General features: G+C 33.5%; 1 protein-coding gene and 1 pseudogene across 1 annotated transcript in view; one reads left to right on the plus strand and one right to left on the minus strand.

Moving 5' to 3' along the window:
* The window catches only part of LOC141291202 (uncharacterized), a 30569-nt gene extending 24942 nt beyond the window's left edge, over positions 1-5627 (plus strand). The window contains exons 8-15 of the mRNA XM_073823373.1: positions 501-568; positions 648-703; positions 790-961; positions 2605-2685; positions 2784-2962; positions 3598-3803; positions 5122-5201; positions 5327-5627. Coding sequence (XP_073679474.1) covers positions 501-568; positions 648-703; positions 790-961; positions 2605-2685; positions 2784-2962; positions 3598-3803; positions 5122-5201; positions 5327-5443 — 959 coding nt within the window. The 3' untranslated portion in view covers positions 5444-5627. The remainder of the gene's footprint in view (positions 1-500; positions 569-647; positions 704-789; positions 962-2604; positions 2686-2783; positions 2963-3597; positions 3804-5121; positions 5202-5326) is intronic.
* Positions 5628-8298: 2671 nt separating this feature from the next.
* Positions 8299-24499, minus strand: part of LOC141290686 (serine/threonine-protein kinase DCLK2-like) — a 39168-nt pseudogene continuing 22967 nt past the window's right edge.

Raw genomic sequence — 24499 nt, forward strand, 5'->3', positions numbered from 1 at the left:
CTCCTAGAGTATTTATTTTAAATATAATAATAATAATAATAATAATAATAATAATAATAATAATAGTAAATAAAAAGTAAAATAAATAATTACTAAATAAATAATAATTTAATTTTACAATACAAATATAGAATTACAATAATATTTTTGGCTGTGTTCACTTCTTTATTTTCAAACAAAAAAATTATCAAGCTTTTATTTTGGCCCCTTAAAGCTTCTTTTTTGTTCACAGCAGACGTTGTTTTTTTTGTTTTTTACACGTTTCTCATTACAAGTTTGAGGTGTTTGGTGCAGTTTGCGTTTTCAAATGCACATTAAACACTGAAACACGCAAAGCATATATTTATTTAATTAAATCAAAGTCTTTGTGATTTAATAATCAGAAACTCATTTAAATTTTATTTCGTTTAATCGTGCAGCATCATTTGCTACTGATCATCTCAGTCTAAACTTAACTTTGCACTGCTTTATATTTAATGAGTGTTTGTGTTTATAACCAGGCCCGTCAGTCCCTAAACTCTCCCGTCCGCCTCCACCTTTGCTCAGAAAGACGATGTCCAGCTCACAGGTGAGTTATACCTGCTTCTAAACCTTTATTAAGTAATAGTTTGAGTTATTTAATGTTGATGATGAGTGTGTGTGTTTAGGCCGCGGTGGATGTTTCCAGAGCTGCTGATGACTCCATTCCTTCTCTCCCTCCGAGGTACTGCTGCATTTTTCTACAAAATTAGCTGTCTGGTTTGTTTTTTCCCAAGTGGCATTCTCTCATTCTCTCTGTTTGTGTCTCAGACCCAGCGGTGGCAGACTCCTCCCACTCCGACCTCCTCCAATCAAAATGACCAAACCTCCAGGCTCTGCTCCTGCTGTGACCAATCAGCTGCCAAGCAGCAGGGTGCCAAAGAAAGGCCCGCCCCTTCCACCTCGGCCCAGACCAGGACATCCACTGTACAAACGCTATTCTGTGAGTGTTTGGGAATAACTCTGAGAAAATGTCTTGTGTGTTATTTACGGGGGATGATTTTGTCATTATAACCTATTCTAATCAAACAAACCAAAAAAATCACTGGCAGAAAATATTCACTGCTGCTCAAAAGTTTGGGATCAGTAAGATTTTTAATGTTTTTTTAAATAATTATCTTATGCTCATAGGCTGCTTTTACTTGATCAGAAAAAAAAAATATGTTGTGAAATATTATTATAGCTTAAAATAATCGTGTTCTATAATAATATGTTTTAATATATTTTATTTATATTTTACTTCAGTTTCCAGTGTCACATGATTCTTCAAACATAATTTTAATATGTTGAAAACAGTTGTGCTGCTTAATATTTTAACTTTTTCAGGATTTTTGATGAATACAGCAAAGAACAGCTCATTTCTATCAGTTTAACACATCCTTGGTGAATAAAAGTATTAATTTACTGACCCTAGACTTTTAGATGGTAGTTTATATTGTTGCAAAAGATTTCAGTTTATTTATTTATTTATTTATTTATTTATTTATTTATTTATAAACAGAAATCTTAACCTTTAAATCTTAACCAGAAATCTTAATCTTTACTACAACTAAACTACATTATACTAAATTTTAACTACGTTAAAGCTAAATAGAAATAATAGTATAAAAAAATAATAAACATGACAAAAGCATATAACAAAAAATGCTTAAATTAAATGGACTGAAATAAAGTATGCAATTAAATTAAATCAAATAAAAATATTCTAACTTAATCTTAAAAAACTTCTCTTAATCTTTAAAAAAAGTTGAAATCTTGCCATGCCAACTGAAATACGTTGTAGTACTAAAATTACTGAAATATAAATATTATATATAACATTAACTTAACAACCTAAAAAAAATTTAGTACTAAAATTAATGAAACTAAAACTGAAATACTAACTAAATAAAATGAAATATAATAACAAGCAATCAAATAAAATAAAATATAAATATTGCACAAAACTTAAAAGGAAATGGTTGCATTGGCAACTGAAATAAGTACTAAAATGACTAAAACAAACTGAAATACCAACGAAATAAAATGAAAAAATAATAAAATAATAAAATTAAAATAAGTTATAATTAGTTAAAGCTAAAGTAACTAAATGACTAAAACAAAAAATTAAAGTCAAATCCAAAAATATAAAATTAGAATTCATAATATATTAATACATACTAGGGTTGCAAAAATGTGGAAAATGTCCAGTAAATTTCGGAAATCCAGGATTTCCAGGATTTTTTTGTAATCTTCCTGGGATTTTTGGAAAGCTTCCAGAAATGTACCAGACATTTACCAACCCGATGCAACCCTAATAAATATTACAATTGTACGTAAATTACACAAGTGCACAAGTCATATGTTGCAATACGTCTGTGAGATTGCATAAATCACCATCCACTTTCAGTATTTGGAAAACAGCAGCTCACACATATCTTTGTGCTCTGCAGAAGAAAAGGGGACAAATGACTGTTCATTTATGGGAGAACTGTCCCTTTAAATGTATTTGAAAATGAATAATCCTAGGAAGTCCAAGAATAACTCTCTGTGTAAACAGCAGCTGGTTTTATAGTTAATAGAAAGCTGATTGTGTTTTTGCACCAGAGCAAAGCTTCTAAAGGAGATGCAGAGCTGGAGAATATCAGCAAAGAGCAAGAGGAAACATCTGAGGAAACATCTTTGCATGTTAGTGTACAAACACACACAAACACACACACTTGCAAATTATTGCAAATGATGTAAACTGTATTTTATTAATCATTAAACATTATTTCCTGCTTCAGGAAGAGGAGCACCTGATTGTCCTGGATGATGCAGATGTTCCACAAACACCGTCAAACACACTCCACGACCTTATTATATGCCCGTCAGGAGAGGTCAAAGGTCAAGATGTGACCGTCAGTGAGCTGCTGCTGGAGGACAAGCCCTCGGAGCCGCAGATGGAACAAAACACACAAAACAGGTGAAACATGATGAGAAATCATATCTAATGCAATATTTAAGATAATTTCGATTCTTAAAGTGATATTGTAAAAGTATATATGTGACCCTGGACCACAAAACCAGTCTTAAGTCGCTGGGGTATATTTGTAGCAATAGCCAAAAATACATTGTATGGGTCAAAATTATTGATTTTTCTTTTATGCCAAAAATCATTAGGAAATTAAGTAAAGATCATGTTCCATGAAGATATTTTGTAAAATTCCTACTGTAAACCTATCCAAATGTAATTTTTGATTAGCAATATGCATTGTTAAGAACTTAATTTGGACAACTTTAAAGGTGATTTTCTCAGTATTTTGATTTTTTTGCATCCTCAGATTTCAGATTTTCAAATAGATGTATCTCGGCCAAATATTGTCCTATCCTAACAAACCATACATCAATAGAAAACTTATTTATTGAGCTTCCATATGATGTATACATCTCAGTTTTGTAAAATTTAACCTTATGACTGGTTTTGTGGTCCAGGGTCACATATGAGCCTTTTGAGTGATGGAAAATTCATGGGTCGTTAAAAATAATGTCAGTCACTAAACTGATGTCAGTGAAACTCGCATAATTCATAAACATCATCTCCTGTGTTGCTCCGTCCAGGTGTGTCGAGGCACGTTTTGCATTCGAGGGCGAGGAGGGTGAGCTGTCGTTTAGCGAGGGCGATGTCATCACTCTCGTGGAATATGTAAATGAGGAGTGGGGGCGTGGCCTCCTCAACGGACAGACCGGAATGTTCCCTCTCAATTTCATCCAGGATATAGAGGAAACTGAAGCGTCACCAAGGAAACTGGCTCCGGAATCTCCTGGTAAGTAAACAATCTCCCACTGAATATTCATTAACCACGGACCAATCAGCAGTGAGCGTGACTGAGCCTCGCCAATGTCCAAAGCTGGTCATTATTTTTATGTTATAGCTGATAATGTCAGTCTACATTGTATTTCACAAGTGGCCATAACCAATCCAGCACCAGCCTGCTGACCAGCTAAAACCAGCCAACCAACTTAGGCTGGTTTTAGCTGTTTTTTCAGCAGGGTATAGTAACATGCTAATCTTATTAGAAACATGCTAACAACATGTAACAGTTTTTTTTTACAGACGCTAGGACACATTTCTCAATACTTAGGTCACTTTTGCAAAACTCTTGACACAGTGAGCACAACAGAAGTCTATTTGGGCTAAACTGAGGATCAATTATCATTGTTTTGGCACAAAGTGCATTCAATGACTACATCTCTCAAATTTCATGAATTGTTTTCTCACTCAGACACAACAACTGACAAAAATCTTTGTACGTACAGGACATTTTGCGCGTGCTTACATACTGTTTTCAAAACTGTTAAACTTATGTTCAAAACAGTAACATAATGCAAAACTGAATAAGATGATGAATTTATTGAAACATATTTCAAATCTAAAAATGCAGTTTAACCAGCCACAGCTGATTCTCATTGTGGATGAACATCTACACAGGTGTTACTCTTTCAATTTCATTACATGGGAGACAACTGCTGAATAGGTTTGTATTGTGATGTAAACATGGACCCAAATAAAAATAAATAAACAACATAAAACATTGACGAATTCTGCATCATGTCTGATTCATTCCAGTTACATATATTGAAGTTATAAACAATATATATTGCAATTATAAACAGAGATGTGTCTTTGTTTTACACAAGAAAACACTGTGTAACGCTGCATGTTGTTAGTGTTTTTTAGCTCATTGTTTTGTGGGTGACAAAGTGTGTTTATCGGCTGTCAACCTTTGCTAGTGTTCTGGAAGAATGAGTTTATTTGAGACCTGAATAAAGTGTTTTGGTAGTTGTAGTGCATTTTGAATGTGAAATGAACTGCTTTGCCAAGCTGAAAGTCGCTTAGGAGAATTGTGTGAAGAGTTTTGCAAAAGTGACCTAAGTATTGAGAAATGTGTCCTAGCGTCTGTAAAAAACTGTAATATCATCTAATGTGTCAAAAATTCTCAGACTTCAAGCTAAAGCTAAAGTTTGTCTTGACTAGCATTTTATCTAGTTACGATTAATATGTGTATAGATGTATCATGCATCTCTAGGCTGTGTGGGGTTATGATAAACATATTGACTGACAGACCGTCTCTTTCTCTCCAGTGCCCCCTGCAGGAGTGAGGACTCGAGGACGAGCAATTTATGATTTCACTCCTGAGAGTGAGGATGAGCTCTGTCTGAAGGTCTGTGAGCGAAATAAATATAACTGATTTACAGTAAGTACAGAAATGTCAACAGCATTTGTAAAGTGTGTGTGTGTGTGTGTGTGTGTGTGTGTGTGTGTGTGTGTGTGTGTGTGTGTGTGCAGGCAGGAGACGTGGTGTGTGATCTGGAGGACATGGATGCTGAGTGGTTCCTCGGAGAATCCGGTGGGAAACGTGGCATCGTCCCTAAAAACTACATCCAAGTGCTGCTGGACCCCTGAATATAGGCCGTCCTGTCATGTGCCTGATGAGCATTCCTGCATTTTGCCTTAATTAGATGTAATACAGTTAAATGAGGTTAGTGAGGGATGTTTGAAGCGTGTACTGATGTGTGTGTGTCTGTATGTGGCCAGATGAACTTGTTTACAGAGTTTTAACCCACATTAAACTGATCAGTTATGTAAACATCTGTTCTGTCGTTTTTCTTTAGCCAATCAAGTCAAGTAGGATTAAAGGGATAGTTCACCCAAAAATGAAAATTTGATGCTTATCTGCTTAGCCCCAGCGCATCCAAGATGTAGATGACTTTGTTTCCTCAGCAGAACACAAACGAAGATTTTTAACTCAAACCGGTGCAGTCTGTCAGTCATATAATGGAAGTGGATGAGCACCAAACCTTTAAAAGTAATGAACTTGATTTGTGTTTTTATTTTTTCTAAAAATTATTTACTATTCATTACTTTTAATAATGAGTAAAATTATGGAAACTTAAACAAACCTAAACCCCAAACCTCAGTGTGTATCCTTGTCTTAGAATAAAGGCTTTTTACTTTGCTTACTATGGGAGTGCCTGGATGTGCATTTTTTTATTTATTTTATTTTATTTTTTTTGTATTTTGCAACGGGATCCATTTCATTTTTAATGTTTTGTTCCCTCTCTGGAGCATGCATAGATTTGCCTGATGCACCCCTTGTCAAGATTTTTTCTTTGATTATTAAACAAACCTAAATTGACCAAATGCACAGAGCATAAATAATCTTTTTTTTTTTTTTTTTTTTTTTCAAATATACAGTTGCAATCGAAATTATTCAACCCCCTTGACATGCAAGACATTTTGTTCCAGACAGTTTGTTTTTCTAAAAACAAATCTACAAAGGCATTAGTACACTATTAGATAAAGTATTTTAATACACATTTGAGTAATTCTGAGAACATAAATTGATAAATAATGGAAAAAAAATCAAATTGGCTCTAAATGTTCATGTTCAAAATGATTCAACCCCCAAAAGTAAAATTTGGTGCAGAATCTTTTATTATTTAAAACCACCAATAAACGCTGTTTGAAAGTGTTTAGAAGCGTTGATCACCTCTCTACTGCAATTTTGGACCATTCCTCGGCTGAAAAAGCTTTTAGATCACGGATAATCTTTGGTTTTCACTTTACCAATGCTTTCTTCAAATTCAACCAAATATTTTCAATGAGAATTAAATCTGGAGACTGAACAGGCCACTCAAGAACATTCTGTGACTGATCCCTGAACCAAGCATAAGTAAATTTGGATGTTTACTTTGGGATGATTGTCCTGCAGGAAAGTCCATTGATCATCATCTTCGGTCTTTGCACCAAAGGCATCACAATTCTTCACGTAGCCTTTGACTTTCTAATACAATACAACTATTTCTTCTCTCTAGCTTTCGTGAAAGCTCTGTTGACTTTACCATATTTGCTACTCAACTTCAGCACATGCATGGGATAAATGTACAGATGTGTAACATCTCAAGCTGATTCAGTTTTTTTAATAGTTTCTAAAGGCTTAATTGTGTTTTAGGATAATTTTGTTCCCTACCACAAAAATAAATGACTTAAAACGGCAATGTTGAATAGGGGTTGACTAATTATGACAGCTGTGTTACTAAAAAATCCTCAAAAACTCAAACACACTACATTATATATTGACATTGTCACTTTTAATATGCCAGTAAACTGTTGTAGATGCAATTTTTATAAAGTCCTGAAACTTCAGACAAGCTTTTATTTGTAAAGTACTGCAGTCTCTGGGGGGTTGAATAATTTTGATTGCAACTGTATATATATATTTTTTTGCTTACTCCATTGGCAGATTATTTTACTTGTTCTAAGAAAAAGCTCACTTATAAAAATAATAATAAAATAATTTTTACTTGTCTAGAAAATCCTTCTTGATTTAAGAATGTTTAGATATTTTGGATGCAAACAAGTCTAATTAAGAAAAGCATTTTTTGCAGTATGTTTCTGGAACCTCTGATATTTATATTTTTTTCAGGATTTTTGGATCAATAAAAGGTTAAAAAGAACAGCTTATTTAAAATAGAAAGGTTTTCTAACAATATGCAGCACTGTTTAAAAAGTTTGGGGTCAGTACATTTTTATTCGTTCTTTTTTTATCTTAAAGAAATTAATATTTTTATTCACCAAGGATGTGTTTAATGAATAAAAAGTGACAGCATTGATTTACATTGCTAGAAAATATTTATATATTGGGGGCAGCCGTGGCCTGGGGGCAGCCGTGGCCTAATGGTTAGAGAGTCGGACTTGTAACCCAAAGGTTGCGGGTTCGAGTCTCAGGTCCGGCAGGGATTGTCGGTGGGGAAGGTGAATAACCAGCACTCTCTCCACCCTCAATACGACTGAGGTGAGTCCCTTGAGCAAGGCACCGATCCCCCAACTGCTCCCCGGGCGCCGCAGCAATGGCTGCCCACTGCTCCGGGTGTGTGTTCACGGTGTGTGTGTGTTCACTACTGTGTGTGTGCACTTGGATGGGTTAAATGCAGAGCACAAATTCCTAGTATGGGTCACCATACTTGGCCTCACTTCACCTCCTTTCCTTCCTTCCTTTCCTTATATTTTGAATAAATGCTGTTCTTTTTAACTTGTTATTCATCAAAGAATCCTAAAAAAAAAAAAAGAATCACAGGTTTTGTTTCCAATAGTCAGGTCATGTGTGATTTGTATTTATGACCGAAATTCGCTTTGGTAAATGCAACCACACCTTTACCATATCTAATTTCATTTCTGTCACATTTGGTTACTAAAAATCAGTGTTCGGATTGATTTGAGTCATTTGCATGCAATAAAACACACAGACTCGCGTTCATCTCTGGGTTTATCAGCTACTCATGATGTATTGTTGCAATACAAAACAAAACATGAAATAAATTCATAATTAGAATAATTACGAGGAGCTTTAGGCCCCAAACAGCCACCGTACAAAAGTTAATACCGTTGATACCACAAGCGACCGTTCAGATCAAATGAAATTAACAGTTCTTCTAAAAACGGAGGCATTTCATGGAGATAAACACACACACACACAAACATACTCAAACTCATTCAGTAAAGGCTGAAGTTTTGGTGTAAAGCAAAGTCATAACACTACATCAGGCTCGTAACACATTTGGTCGCAAAAATCAGACGTAAAGAAACATCCAGCAACAATTCAAACGTCTCGTTTCATTCGGTGCTCTCAAACGCGTTCAGGTATAAAGACGCAAATGTCTGAAATGAGACTAATGATGCATCTGATCAGACACTAACATCGACACATATGTACAGAGAAGGAGAAAAGAGAAAAAGAGAGAGTGCAGTAAAAGTCGAGGTCGCTGGTTTAGTTGAAGCCCTGCGTACAAACACAGACCAGAAGTGGAGAAAATGAACTTGGAGAACTGGATTCATGCATGAAGAACATGTTTGCAATGCACTCAATGCGTTAGTATCAGATGCAAAAGCCTTCATGTAAACACCTCAATCGATTCAAATTAAATTGTGATCATATTGAAGGAAATCAGAATTCGGATTGATAAAAATGAGTGCATGCACACTGACGCTCAAAAGTTTGGTTTGGGAATGTTTTTTTTTTTTTTAAAAGATGTTTCTTCTGCTCGTCAAGGCTGCGCTTATTTGTTCAAAAATGCAGAAAAATTTGTAATATTGTGAAATAATATTTCAATGTCAAATAACTGTTTTCTATGTGAATATATTTTAAGACGTAATTTATTGTTGTGATACAAAGATACATTTTCAGCATCATTACTCCAGTCTTTAGTGTCACATGATCCTTCAGAAATCATTCTAATATGCTGATTTATTATTAGTGTTGAAAAATGCTTTTCTTACTTAGTTTTTTTTTGTCTTGTTTCTAAAAATTCTTAAATCAAGAACGCTGTAAAAAACTATTTGTTGAATCAACTTAAAATAATTTGTTACCTGGATGCCTTATAATTTAAGTTCAGTCAACTCAAAAAATTTAGTCAACTTAAGTTGTACTTAGTTAACTTCAAATTTTAAGGCAGCAGGGTAGCAAATTAGTTTAAGTTTACCCAACAAATTGTGTTTTTTTTTTTTTTTTTTACAGTGAAGGACTTTCTAGGCAAGTAAAAATTACTTAAAGTTACTTACTACAAATTCTTAAATCAAGAAGGATTTTCTAGACGAGTAAATATTAGTGTCTTGTTTTCAGAAAAAAACAAGTCAAAATTAAGTCTGTTTTTGCTTTTTAAATAATCTTTTTTTTTTTTTTTTTTTTTTGAAATAAGATTTTTTGCTTTCCCCATTGGCAGATTATTTTGTTTGTTTCAAGCTAAAACACTTTTTAAAAAAATTTTCTTGTCTAGAAAATCCTCCTTGATTTAAGAATTTTTAGATATTTTGACTGGAAACAAGACAAAAAATCTAAGTAAGAAAAGCATTTTTTGCAGTTTGCTGTTTAATATTTATTTTTAAACCTGTGATAATTTTTTCAGAATCCTTTGATCAATAAAAGGTTAAAAAGAACAGCATTTATTTAAAATAGTAAGGTTTTCTATAAATATACACAACTGTTTAAAAGTCTAGAGTGAGTAAAATTTTTATTCTTTCTTTTTTTTGAAAGAAATTAATACTTTTATTCACCCAGGATGTGTTAAATTAATAAAAAGTGATAGCATCGATTTACGCTGTTAGAACATATATATTTATATTTGGAATAAATGCTGTTCTTTTTAACTTGTTATTCATCAAAGAATCCTGAAAAAAGAATCATAGGTTCCAAAAAAAAAAAAACTTTTTTCAACATTGATAATACTAACAATAAATCATCATATTAAAATGATTTCTAAAAAAAAATATTAAATCAAGAACGCTGTAAAAAACTATTTGTTGAATCAACTTAAAACAATTTGTTACCTGGCTGCCTTATAATTTAAGTTCAGTCAACTCAAAAAATTTAGTCAACTTAAGTTGTACTTAGTTAACTTCAAATTTTAAGGCAGCAGGGTAGCAAATTATTTTAAGTTTACCCAACAAATTGTGTTTTTTTTACAGTGAAGGACTTTCTAGGCAAGTAAAAATGACTGATTTCTGAAGGATCATGTGACACTTAAGACTGGAATAACAGCTGATGAAAATTCAGCTTTGCATCACAGGAATAAATTACATTTTTAAAGTATATTAAAATTAAAAACACTATTTTATATTGTAAATACATTTTGCAATTTTACTGTTTTTTTTCTGTATTTATGAGCAAATAAATGCAGCCTTGATGAGTATAAGACATTAGAAGTCTTGTAAACAAACTATGCATTTGCTAAGGTGTCTGAGTGTCTATGGGATGTGCATGTGGCTAACACTTAAATATGAGGGCTAGGTGATATTGATGGTTGATTTGGCAGACTCCACTAATAACAGAATGGAAGAGATGCACAGAGAAGGTGGTCTGGTCTGGTCTGGTCTGGTCCTGTCTGGTCTCAGTGTTGGTGTTGAGGTTTGTGGTGGTGATCAGGGTTTCTGTTCTTCTGCGCCTCCAGAGAGATTCATCAGACTACTGCCAGCTGTCATCTACAAACACGATCAGAAACATTTGTGACCCCGCAGCACAAAACCAGTCATAAGGATCAGTTTTTTTGAAATTGAGATTCATAGAGCATCTGAAACCGCTTAATAAATAAGCTTTCCATTGATGTTCGGTTTGTCAGGATAGGACAATAATTGGCTGAGATGCAACTTTTTGTAAATCTGCAATCTGAGGGTGCAAAAAAATCTAAATACTGAGAAAATTGCATTTAAAGTTCAAATGAAGTTCTTAGCAATGCATATTACTAATCAAGTTTAAGTTTTGATATATTTACAGTATGCACTTTACAAAATATCTTCATTGAACTTGATGTTTACCTCATATCCTACCAGGGCTGCTTGATTATGGCAAAAATCATAATCACAATTATTTTGGTCAATATTGTAATCACGATTATTTAGCATGATTATGACTGGGTCCAAAACTTTATATTAGTGATTCATTTAAAGATGCCAATAGAGCAGAAAAAAAATAACAATACTGAATACTTTTATGCAAGTATAAAGTAGTCTAACAGTACTACAGAAATTGCATGTAATTATTTGAATGTAAAATAAAACAGCGTCTTCACTGTAAGAATTAAACATGCTTTGTTTCTTATTAAAAGTCCTTCATTCAAGAGCAGTGAGTGATTTTTCTTTTTGTATTTTTACGTTTTATTAATATTAAGCACAGAGACGGCAGAAGGAATAATAAGAGGTTGTTACCATGGAGATGATCCACCTGTAACAGAGGAAACGAGACACAATGTATCAGCTGAAGATAATTATGGGATGTAGTGTGTGTGTGTGTGTGTGTGTGTGTGTGTGTGTGTGTGCACATGTACAGCTATCTTTGTGAGGGCCGGATTGAGTTTTAGATAAGGATGCACTGAAAAGAAAAGTCTTGTCCGAAGCCGAACAAAATGAAACACTGAGCTGAAGGCCGATTACTGAACACAATTTTATGTATTTTGCCTTTTTTTCACCATTGCATAAATTAAACTTACAGTTTTGTCTTGCTTTTCAAAGAAAAAAAATCAATTACAAAACAACAATTTTAAAATATTTATTTAACACTGAACATTTTTAACATTCTACTAGACATTATAGCCTACCAACAAAGCACAATTTCACTTAAAATTTTTAATGTACAAATAAATGCAGCTTTGCTGAGCAAAGGAGATTGTTATAATAAATGTATTAATAGAGCTGTTGGAATGATTTTTGTCTTATGTTTTTATTTTATTTTACAGAACAACAGTAAAATGACAATACTAACATTTCTGAATGTTGACTTTTATTTAGTGGTAAACCCGCATAAAGACCTCAGTCCTACTTTTTGCTGGCAGCAGCAGATTTGTGAATGATTGTCATCTTTGGGCTTTGAACCCTGGCTAAGGAGCTGCTGTCAGAATAAACACAATTGGTGTCTGGTGTATTAGACAACAGAACGTTCTGGAGTTGATTGACTAATGGATGATTTCAGTCATCATACAGTAACCTTTCTCTTCTCATGAAGACATGCGATGCACTTCTAAACAGTCTCTCGCTGTCGCTGCTTGGAATGATTTTTGCCTCTTTCTCTGACTGTTTTAAATGCTTCCACACTGACCACATGTTTGCTGCATTAGTGCCTCTATTTGATCGCATCACGTCATTGTTCGCTATCATTTATTCAGCCTATTCGCTTATTCGGCCAAACACCGAAAGAGCTTTTTTCAAATTTTCAGCCAAATAATTTCGGTAGCTGAACATTTGGTGCATCCCTAGTTTTAGACCATCAAAGTCAGGACAGTTTTGTAAAGAGAGGACATTTTGGCCAGAGACCCCTTTAAAGCCTTGTTTGAGGGTCAAGACTTGGTTTTGGGGATCATGTTATAATTGGGTAAAGCTTAGGTTTAGAATAAGGGTTTGGGTTTGGCACTTAGTTCTGATGGGTAGGTTTAGTATAAGGAGATAGAGATCGCACTGTGTCAATGTATGTCCTCACAAAGATAGCTATACAGTGTGTGTGTGTGTGTGTGTGTGTGTGTGTGTGTGTGTGTCACCTCAGCCTCCGCTGCTGTGCTGTTGTGTGTGTCTGAATCAACACCATCTTCCATCTCACACACCATGTTGGTGTCCATCACAGTGTCGTCCTGCTCACACAACAACAGCATTCACATGACGGTAAGGTTTTCTGAAACAAGTCTCTTCTGGCTGCATTTGTTTGATCAAAAATACTGTAAAACTGTGAAATAATATTTTAGTTAAAACAGCTGTTTTCTATATGAATATCTGTTAAACGGTCATTTATTTTTGTGATGCACAGCTGGATTTTCAGCTATTTTCAGTCTTGTGTCACATGATCTTTCAGAAATCATTCCAATATGCTGATTTGCTGCTCAAGAAACATTTCTGATTTACTAGGAATATTTTTGTGGAAACCATCACACATTTAATTTTCCAGGACTCACAGATGAATAGAAAGTTCAAAAGAACAGCATTTATTTGAAATAGAAATCTTTTGTAACATTATAAACATCTTTACTGTAACTTTTGAACAATTTAATGCAGCCTAAAAGGGATGGTTCAACCAAAAATGAAATTTTGATGTTTATCTGCTTTCCCCCAGGGCTTCCAAGATGTAGGTGACTTTGTTTCTTCAGTAGAACACAAACCAAGATTTTTAACTCAAACTGTTGCAGTCTGTCAGTCATATAATGGCAGTCAATGGGCACCAAAACTTTCACAGTAAAACAACATAAACAGACAAAACCAAATTAAACCCTGCCGATCGTTTTATGTCTTAACACCTCAATGTCATGAGCCGCAGGGTTTAATTTGTGTATGTTTTGTCTGTGTATGTTTTTTTACTCTCAAATATTTGGTGGCCATTGACTGCCATTATATGACTGACAGACTGCAATGGTTTGAGTTAAAAATCTTTGTTTGTGTTCTACTGAAGAAACAAAGTCACCTATATCTTGGATGGCCTGGGGGTAAGCAGATAAACTTCAAATTTTCAATTTTGGGTGAACTATCCCTTTAATGAATAAATGTATTAATTTCATTCATAAAATGATATACTGTGCACATGATAGTCTTTTGTGTGTGTGTGTGTGTGTGTGTGTGTGTGTGTGTGTGTGTCCTCACCTGCACCCACGGGTGTTCCAGCACCTCGTCAGCCGTGTAACGTGCACCAACATTCACTTGGAGCATCTTGCCAATTAAATCCTGCAAAAGACACATCAGTATCTTATGGAAGCGTGTTTTTGCCAGATAATACAAGAATAAAACAAGCAATTGTGACATTTTTATCGGAATTGCAAGTTTATACATATTTCTTACTATAGTGTTTTCACGACACGTCATCAGTCGGCCATATTGGAGGCAGTAAATGTAAAAAATGCCTCTGAACCGAACAAAACTCGGATTTTGCTAATTGCTGCTGCTGAAAATGATCAATTATCATCATGTTTTGGGCTGTACTAATCAGTCAGACCGGGAAAAACATCTGGAGTACTATACACTCTTAAAAAGAAATGGCATAGAAGAACCTTTTTTGACTAAATGATTCCATAAAGAACCTTTAACATCTGAAAAAACTTTTTTTTTATTTGTGGCAAAAGAAGGTTCCTCAGATTATAAAAAGGTAAGAAAGAGATGTTTTTTTTAAACCCTTGACTGAATGGTTCTTTGTGGAACCAAAAATGGTTCTTCTATGGCATCTCTGTAGAACCTTTTAAAGCACCTTTATTTTTAGGAGTGTAGACTGGCAAAAGTTATAACAAATCAGGGAGAAGAGTGCCAAAAACTGTCGTTTGTTGTTGGCTCTGAACCAGGATTTCCAGGGCAAGAATCTTGACAACATCCGTGTTGGTTCTTATCATTTTCAGTCAGGTGGGTGAAATATTAGGCTAATATCTTAATTAATACTGCTCATATGTTACAAAAAAGGCTTATCTTACTTAGTATTTTATCTTGTTTCTAGTCAAAATACCTAAAAATTCATACATTAAGATGCATTTACTAAATAAGCAAAATAACATAAGATATTTAGTCTTGTTTTAAGCAAAATGCACTTAGCTTAATCCCCCCCCCTCCGAAAACAAGTCCATTATGGCCATTTTGGGCATATTTTAATGTTGGATTTTATTTGGATACTTTTAAACAATGTATAGTTCCCATGGTTAAACACTTGGTACACATTGATTTGGTTGAAAATTTTCATACATTATGGTTTATTCAGAAATATTTATTTAGTTTTATTTAAATAATTTATTATTTTAATTAATTTATTATTATTTATTTAGTTTACTTAGAAAAGCACAAACCTGAAAGGTTTGGAGCCAGTGGCTTAGCAGAGTGCACCACTCTGTCCAACTGTTTAAAAGTTATAAGCAAAAATGTGAATTTTTAGTATCTCATGACCCATAGGTGGCACTGTTTCCAACTTTGGCATGGACCCTCAGATCATTGTGTTGATGAAGTGTACCAAATTTTGCTTTGATTGATCAAAGTTTGGCCAAGATACAGCCTCTGAACCAATTTTGGGTCAAGCTCATTAAGTTCACGACATCATAACTTTTGAACAAAGATGAATAAAAAAATGTAAGCTATTGAACATGATGAGCATGAAGAGAGTAATCAGGTGTACTAAGTTTCATTTTTCTAGAAATACGGGTTCAGGAGTTATTACCATTTAAATGTTGAATTTTTCAACTAGTGGTGGCGCTATAGAGTTGTTTCTAGAGACCCCTAATTTGGTCAGATCACTATTTATGGCTATCACTACAAGTGTGCCAAATTTCATCATTTTCCTATGTTCCCTTCATAGGGCTGCCTTAGACTCCCATTGGATGAAAATAATAGGAAAACATACAGATACAATAGGGGCTACAGCCCTTCGGGCTTGGCCTCTAATTATCTGCCAGTGGGGTAAGTAAAATACTTTTGGTTTAAGAATATTATACGTGTTTTAAGAAAAATGTACTTAATTTAGTTTACATTCCCCTGAAAACAAGACTAAATGTCTTACTTCATTTTGCTCATCTAGTAAATGCATCTTAATTTAAGATTGTTTAGAAACTTTGACTTGAAACAAGACAAAAATACTAAGTAAGACAAGCCTTTTTTTGCAGTGTATATGTATCTCTACCACCTATTAACTTTAGTTTGTCAAACTATTGTGCCCTTTCCTGCTTACTAAGTCCTTCTCTATATGATTTAGCAGCTTCCACTGATTTTTTTCATGGTTTAGACAACATAAATTAGCAGAACAACATATTCAGTAGAACATTAACTGTGCAATTCATAATGTTGTTTATATCCAAGTATCGCCACACTGCAAAAAATGCTTTTCTTACTTAGATTTTTGTCTTGTTTCCAGCCAAAATATCTAAAAATTCTTAAATCAATTATTGCCTTGTTTTCAGAAACAAGCAAAATAATCTGCCAATGGGGAATCTGCAAAAAAAAATATTTTTTCAAATAGAAAACAAGATTATTTTTCTTACCCCATTGGCAGATTATTTTGCTTGTATCAAGCAAAAACTAACTTAATTTTCACTTGTTTTTTTCTGAAAACAAGACAACTATTTTTACTCGTCTAGAAAATCCTTCTTGATTTAAGAATTTTTAGATATTTTGGCTGGAAACAAGACACAAAATCTAAGAAAAGCATTTTTTTTTCAGTGAGCTGAACACCTCCGGTGTGACTTTAAATGCAGACCTTGAGCCAAAAACTCATCACTAAACACCAATGACTTGTGCATATTAATACAGTTCTTTTAGACACTTCCGAAACTGTTGAAATTGAGATTTTTATAATCATAAATTATGTTTCCATCTTTGTTGCCACAGTTTTAAGAAGAGCCTTTTTCTGTTCTAAAGAAGGGATGTCCCAATACATTTGTCCATAGTGTATGTACAAGTCATTGGTGTTTGGTGATTAGTTTTTGGCTCAAGGTCAGATTCAGGTCAATCATTTCTTATTGAACCTTGCCTTTCTTAGAAAAGGGTCCTGACCAAACTGTTGCTGTAAAATTAGAAGCACACAATTCCCTAGAATATTATATGCTTAAACTTTAAGATTTGCACTCATGGAAATTACTAAAGTAGTCAAACCTGTTCATTACAAGGGCAATATAGTGTAAGTGAAACCCTCTATTGCACGTTAAAATCACATAAGTTCACATCCCACAATTCTAACTTTTTTTAAATAAATGTAATTGCACTATTTGAACTGCAATTTCATGTTGCAAGAAAAAAGTCTGAATTGTGAGATATAAAGATGCAAGTGCCTTTTTTCCGTGGCTCAACAATTCAAAGCTTGAAAATGAAAACCAAAAGTGCATGCTGAGTGTATGTTTATTCTGTGTTTGTTGTTTGCAAACCTTAGCAGAGAGGCTGATGTTGTCCCAGTACGGCGAGGGAAACTCCAGTCTGCCGAGTAAGATCTGTTCGAACAGCTCCTCCTGCTGGTTCCTCTCGCTGCGGAATGGAGGAAAGCCGCACAGCAGGATGTAGGTGATCACACCCGCCGCCCAGATGTCCACCTTCAGCCCGTACCTGAAGCACACACACATGCAGAATTCATAATCGGATGATATAGTTCACTTTCACAAACAAAAATATCTGTTTTCTGGTTATTATAGTTAACTAAAAGCCTAAAATAGTTGTTTAATATTTTATTTTAGTAAACATTTAAACTTGTTTTATTTCAGCTAGTTGTCAAAGCAACACTTCTCATTTTCTTTTTTACTAAAATAGCTAAAGCTGAAATAAAAAAATTATTAGAAACAATATAAGACAGAATGAAAATAACAAACACATACAAAACAAAAACAAAAACTAATTTATAATAGAAACTATAGAACAAATGCACTGCAAAAAATAGTTGTATTTCTGTCTTGTTTTCCAGTGCAAATATCTAAACATTCACAAATCAAGATGCATTTACTGGAAAAGTGACATGAGATTAGTCTCAATTAGTCTAGATAAGTCTTGTTTTCCAAAAATAATAATAATAATAATGCATTTAATTCTTAAAATAAGAAAAAAATAAGTGTCAATTTTATTTATAGTTTTTAAATAATAATAATAATAATAATTATTATAATTGGCAAAAACATCATTTTCTGATGCCACTGACAAAAATAATAGCTGAATGACCTCAGGTGATGGTATTAAAATATAATTAAAACTGAATGAACCAGCAGGTACTAAATAAATATTTTACTATAACAACACTTCAAATCCTTCAAAGAGACTTATCACTGAATCATTTTTATGAACTGCTTCATTTACATGCACTATAATGAACCAGTTCACTAAAATGAATCGTATTTTCCAGTGCGACATAGAGACTTTTAGAAGAGCTTTGAGAAGCTCTATGCACAAAAAACAGCCTTTTGCCGCAATTTACTTAAAACACTGGAACAATTTAGTAAATCGTAGGAATGAATTGTTCATTTGTGACCGCAAATATTTTTTTCCCCCCACATACCATGTCTGGGACTTTGTAGACATGGACATCTTACTTAGAATTTTTTGCCTTGTTTCCTGCCAAAACAAAAACTAATTCATAACAGAAACTACAGAACAAATGCACTGCAAAAATAGTTGTTCCTCAGTTTTTCTGTCTTGTTTTCCAGTACAAATATCTAAACATCCATAAATCAAGCAGGATTTTCTAGACGAGTAAAAAATGTTTTCAGATAAAACAAGTCTAGATTTAGTGCATTTTTGCTTGAAACAAGCAAAATAATCTGCCAATGCGGTAAGAAAAATACATTCAGTTGTTTTCTGTTTGAAATATGACTTTTTTCTTACCCCATTGGCAGATTATTTTGCTTGTTCTAAACAAAAACTCACCTAATTTTGACTTGTTTTTTCTAAAAACAAGAAAATAATTTTTACTCGTCTAGAAAATCCTTCTTGATTTAAGAACTTTTTGATATTTTGGCTGAAAACAAGAAACAATTTAAGAAAAGCATTTTTTGCAGTGTATGGCTCTAAACTGCCCTCCAAAGGCAAAGCGCAGTAACTACGCATTTGGTCAAAATTGAGTTAAGGCTTAAAATGGACTTTGTGACAACTGTTTTGTCTTGTGGCAAAGTCTCCTGGTTTAATTTTGTCCCAGAGAAACAAGAGTGTTTCAGAGAAACAAGAGTGTCAACATGTTTGACTAGCTGGCGTAAAAACTTTAACGCCATTTTCCTCAGTTTCAGTGTTGGCGTAGTTAATGCACTTTGGCTTTGGAGGGCAGTATAGTCTTATATGGTAAGAATATTTAAGAAAGAAAACAGCTCAATTTTATTAAAAGACTCAAACTGAGCAAAAACAGGCAATTTGCTGCATATACTGATATTTATGTGATGAAATTCTGTAATGTAAATTAATGAGATCTTTATAAAAGTAGAGGAGATACTGGCATAAAATGGTCTAAATATCATTCATCACTCTATCTCCAATAATATGTCTAGTAAGATGAGATTGAAATGATCCAATCATATAATGCAGTGCACGACTAATATAGTCCAATGACGATTGAGAGATGAACAAATAAGCACAGCACAAGTTTTTTTTTTTAATCAAATATAACAATATAGGGTTCAGTTTTACCCGCTCTCTGCGATAATCTCGGGTGCGACGTAAGTAGGCGTCCCGCAGACGGTGAACAGCGGTCCCTCCACCACCGTAGCCAGACCAAAATCACCCAACTTCAGAGACTTGGTGCCGTCTGGATACTCGCACACCTGCAGACACACACACACACGTGTTTATATGCTGTACATGTGTATGTACCCTTACGAAAAAGAAGTTTATTCAAGTGTGCTGTTAGTATACTTCTTTTAAACTTCAAAAAAATAGGAAAAATATACTATTTATGTACTTCTCAGAAATGTGCTTTAAATAAACTTACCTAGATTCAAGTGTTTATAAAAAAAAAGTAAAAAAAAGAATAAAATGTTTTTGTTTATAAGCAGACACCCTGTTCTTTCTTTTTTATGTTCAGATATTCAACAAAATTTATACCACTTAATATGTAAATAAGGACATAGTAGTATACTTGAAGTATGATGTAAAGTTCACTTAAAGACTAGCATACTTACAGTATAAAACTACTAATCTAGTAGTTTACTGAGACTATACTTCATAAATGCACCAAAACTAAACAAAGGATTCGCGAACACACTACAAAGTCCCGAAATGAATAAAATGATTCGCGAACACACTACAAAGTCCCGAAATGAATAAAATGATTCGCGAACACACTACAAAGTCCCGAAATGAATCAAATGATTCGCGAACACACTACAAAGTTCTGAAATGAATCAAATGATTCGCGAACACACTACAAAGTCCCGAAATGAATCAAATGATTCACGAACAAACTCCTGAATTGAATTAAATGAATCGTGAACACAATACAAAGTCCCGAAATGAATCAAATGATTTGTGAACACAATACAAAGTCCCGAAATGAATCAAATGATTCACGAACAAACTCCTGAATTGAATTAAATGAATCGTGAACACAATACAAAGTCCCGAAATGAATCAAATGATTCGCGAACACAATACAAAGTCCCGAAATGAATCAAATGATTTGCGAACACACTACAAAGTTCTGAAATGAATCAAATGATTCGCGAACACACTACAAAGTTCTGAAATGAATCAAATGATTCGCGAACACAATACAAAGTCCCGAAATGAATCAAATGATTCGCGAACACACTACAAAGTTCTGAAATGAATCAAATGATTCGCGAACACAATACAAAGTTCTGAAATGAATCAAATGATTCGTGAACACAATACAAAGTTCTGAAATGAATCAAATGATTCGCGAACACAATACAAAGTCCCGAAATCAATCAAATGATTTGCGAACACACTACAAAGTTCTGAAATGAATCAAATGATTCGCGAACACACTACAAAGTCCCGAAATGAATCAAATGATTTGCGAACACACTACAAAGTCCCGAAATGAATCAAATGATTTGCGAACACACTACAAAGTTCTGAAATGAATCAAATGATTCGCGAACACACTACAAAGTTCTGAAATGAATCAAATGATTCGCGAACACAATACAAAGTCCCGAAATGAATCAAATGATTTGCGAACACACTACAAAGTTCTGAAATGAATCAAATGATTCGCGAACACAATACAAAGTTCTGAAATGAATCAAATGATTTGCGAACACACTACAAAGTTCTGAAATGAATCAAATGATTCGCGAACACAATACAAAGTTCTGAAATGAATCAAATGATTCGTGAACACAATACAAAGTCCCGAAATGAATCAAATGATTCGCGAACACACTACAAAGTTCTGAAATTAATCAAATGATTCGCGAACACAATACAAAGTCCCGAAATGAATCAAATGATTTGCGAACACACTACAAAGTTCTGAAATGAATCAAATGATTCGCGAACACACTACAAAGTTCTGAAATGAATCAAATGATTCGCGAACACACTACAAAGTTCTGAAATGAATCAAATGATTTGTGAACACAATACAAAGTCCCGAAATGAATCAAATGATTTGCGAACACACTACAAAGTTCTGAAATGAATCAAATGATTCGCGAACACACTACAAAGTTCTGAAATGAATCAAATGATTTGTGAACACAATACAAAGTCCCGAAATGAATCAAATGATTCGCGAACACACTACAAAGTTCTGAAATGAATCAAATGATTCGCGAACACACTACAAAGTTCTGAAATGAATCAAATGATTCGCGAACACACTACAAAGTTCTGAAATGAATCAAATGATTTGTGAACACAATACAAAGTCCCGAAATGAATCAAATGATTTGCGAACACACTACAAAGTTCTGAAATTAATCAAATGATTCGCGAACACACTACAAAGTTCTGAAATGAATCAAATGATTTGTGAACACAATACAAAGTTCTGAAATGAATCAAATGATTCGCGAACACACTACAAAGTTCTGAAATGAATCAAATGATTCGCGAACACAATACAAAGTTCTGAAATGAATCAAATGATTCGTGAACACAATACAAAGTCCCGAAATGAATCAAATGATTCGCGAACACACTACAAAGTTCTGAAATTAATCAAATGATTCGCGAACACACTACAAAGTTCTGAAATGAATCAAATGATTCGCGAACACAATACAAAGTCCCGAAATGAATCAAATGATTCGCGAACACACTACAAAGTCCCAAAATGAATCAAATGATTCGCGAACACACTACAAAGTTCTGAAATGAATCAAATGATTTGCGAACACACTACAAAGTTCTGAAATGAATCAAATGATTTGCGAACACACTACAAAGTCCCAAAATGAATCAAATGATTCGCGAACACACTACAAAGTCCCAAAATGAATCAAATGATTCGCGAACACACTACAAAGTCACGAAATGAATCAAATGATTCACGAACAAACTCCTGAATTGAATTAAATGAATCGTGAACACACTACAAAGTCCCAAAATGAATCAAATGATTTGTGAACACAATACAAAGTCCTAAAATGAATCAAATTATTTGTGAACACACTACAAAGTCCCAAAATGAATCAAATTATTTGTGAACACAATACAAAGTCCCGAAATGAATCAAATGATTCGTGAACACACTACAAAGTCCCAAAATGAATCAAATTATTTGTGAACACAATACAAAGTCCCGAAATGAATCAAATGATTCGCGAACACACTACAAAGTCCTAAAAATGCCTAAAAAGTATTTAATTATTTAACTATCAGTATACCTATAAGTTCACTTTTAGTATACTTGCAGTACAAACTGAAAACATAGATGTAAACTAGCTAGAGGAGTGTACTCAAAGTTTACTAATGTTATACTTAAAGTATACTTAAAAGTATACTTTTACATACTAGAAAGTGGGCCAATTTAGTCCCAAGGAGTATTTAAATAGTACACTTAAAAGTATACTACTAGTACACTGATATTTGTATACTTACTACATGAAGTATACTTAAAAATATACTTGACCTTCACTTATAGTATACTTAATAAAATAAACTTGAAGTATACTTATTTTTGATAAGGGTATGTGAGCAGTGAGATGCGTGTGTGTGTGTGTTTGTTTGTGTACCAGCAGGTTCTCTGGTTTAATGTCTCGGTGTACGATGTTCATTCTGTGCAGGTATCGCAGAGCTCCGGTCAGGTTGAACAGCATGGCGCTGGCGTCCCGCTCCGTGTACTTTGTGGAGGAAGTGATGGCGTCGAACAGGTCACCACCCTGCCGAAAACACACAATGCTGTCACGTACTACTCATACTAGGATTTCTGTGTCTGTGTTTGCGTGTGCAGCTGACTGACCTTCACCAGCTCCATCACTAAGTACAGCTCAGTGGGCGTGTCCAGCTCCTCTATTAGCATAATGATGCTGGGGTGATGAACCCTGCGCAGAATTGACACCTCATTGGCTATCAGGTGCTCCTGTCAACAACAATCAACCAATCAGAATCTCTGATGTGTGTATTCACAGTTGTGTAGTAAGTTAATATGCAAAACTGTTTTACTAGTTGACTAGAAACTACTTTTAATTTCAAAAATCATTACTTGAAATTAAATAAATGTGAACTGTATGGAAGCCTGTTACTGCCACTGAATAAAAAACGTAATTGCGACTTATCTCACAATTTTGACTTTGTAACTCACAATTCTGAGAAAAAAAGTCAGAACTATGAGATAAAAAGTCGCAATAAACTTTTTTTTTAATTTTATGTCCAGTGTCTGAAATGGGCTTTCATAGAACTGAAATGAAAAAAAAAAGTAATTAATTAATTAATAAATATATATATATATACTAAAACAAATAAATACAAATTAAATATAAAAAACACACCTTTTAATTCAGCTAATCACCAAGGCAACATTTCTCAGTTTTGTTTAATTAAACTTGAAGTACTAAAATTAAATAAATACAAAATAAATATTAATTAAAAAAAATATAGACATAAAAAGTTAATAGAGATGTCAAAAACACAACACAATTAAAAAAATAAAATCAACAAAAATTAGTTTATCAATTATACTTAAAGTATATCAATGTATATCCTAGTGTATGTCTAAAATATGATATATATCTAAAAATATTAGTGATTAATCATGATTAATCGCATCCAAAATAAGTTTTTGTGTATATAAAATGTGTGTGTTGTGTAAATTTATTCTGTGTATATATATATATATATATATATATATATATATAAACACACACACATACAAATAAACATGCATGTATATATTTAAGAAAAGTGTGTAGTTTCTATATTAAATTAAATTTATACTGTATATAATATAAATTATATAAATATAAATAAATACATGTAAATACATGTAAAAAAAATTATATATATACTGTATGTGTGCATCTTTATATATACTTAATAAATGCACACAGTAAGTACACATATTTTGAATACACAAAAACTTTTATTTTGGATGTGATTAAT

The sequence above is a fragment of the Garra rufa genome, chromosome 18 (assembly GCF_049309525.1).
Source record: "Garra rufa chromosome 18, GarRuf1.0, whole genome shotgun sequence".
Lineage (NCBI taxonomy): Eukaryota > Metazoa > Chordata > Actinopteri > Cypriniformes > Cyprinidae > Garra > Garra rufa.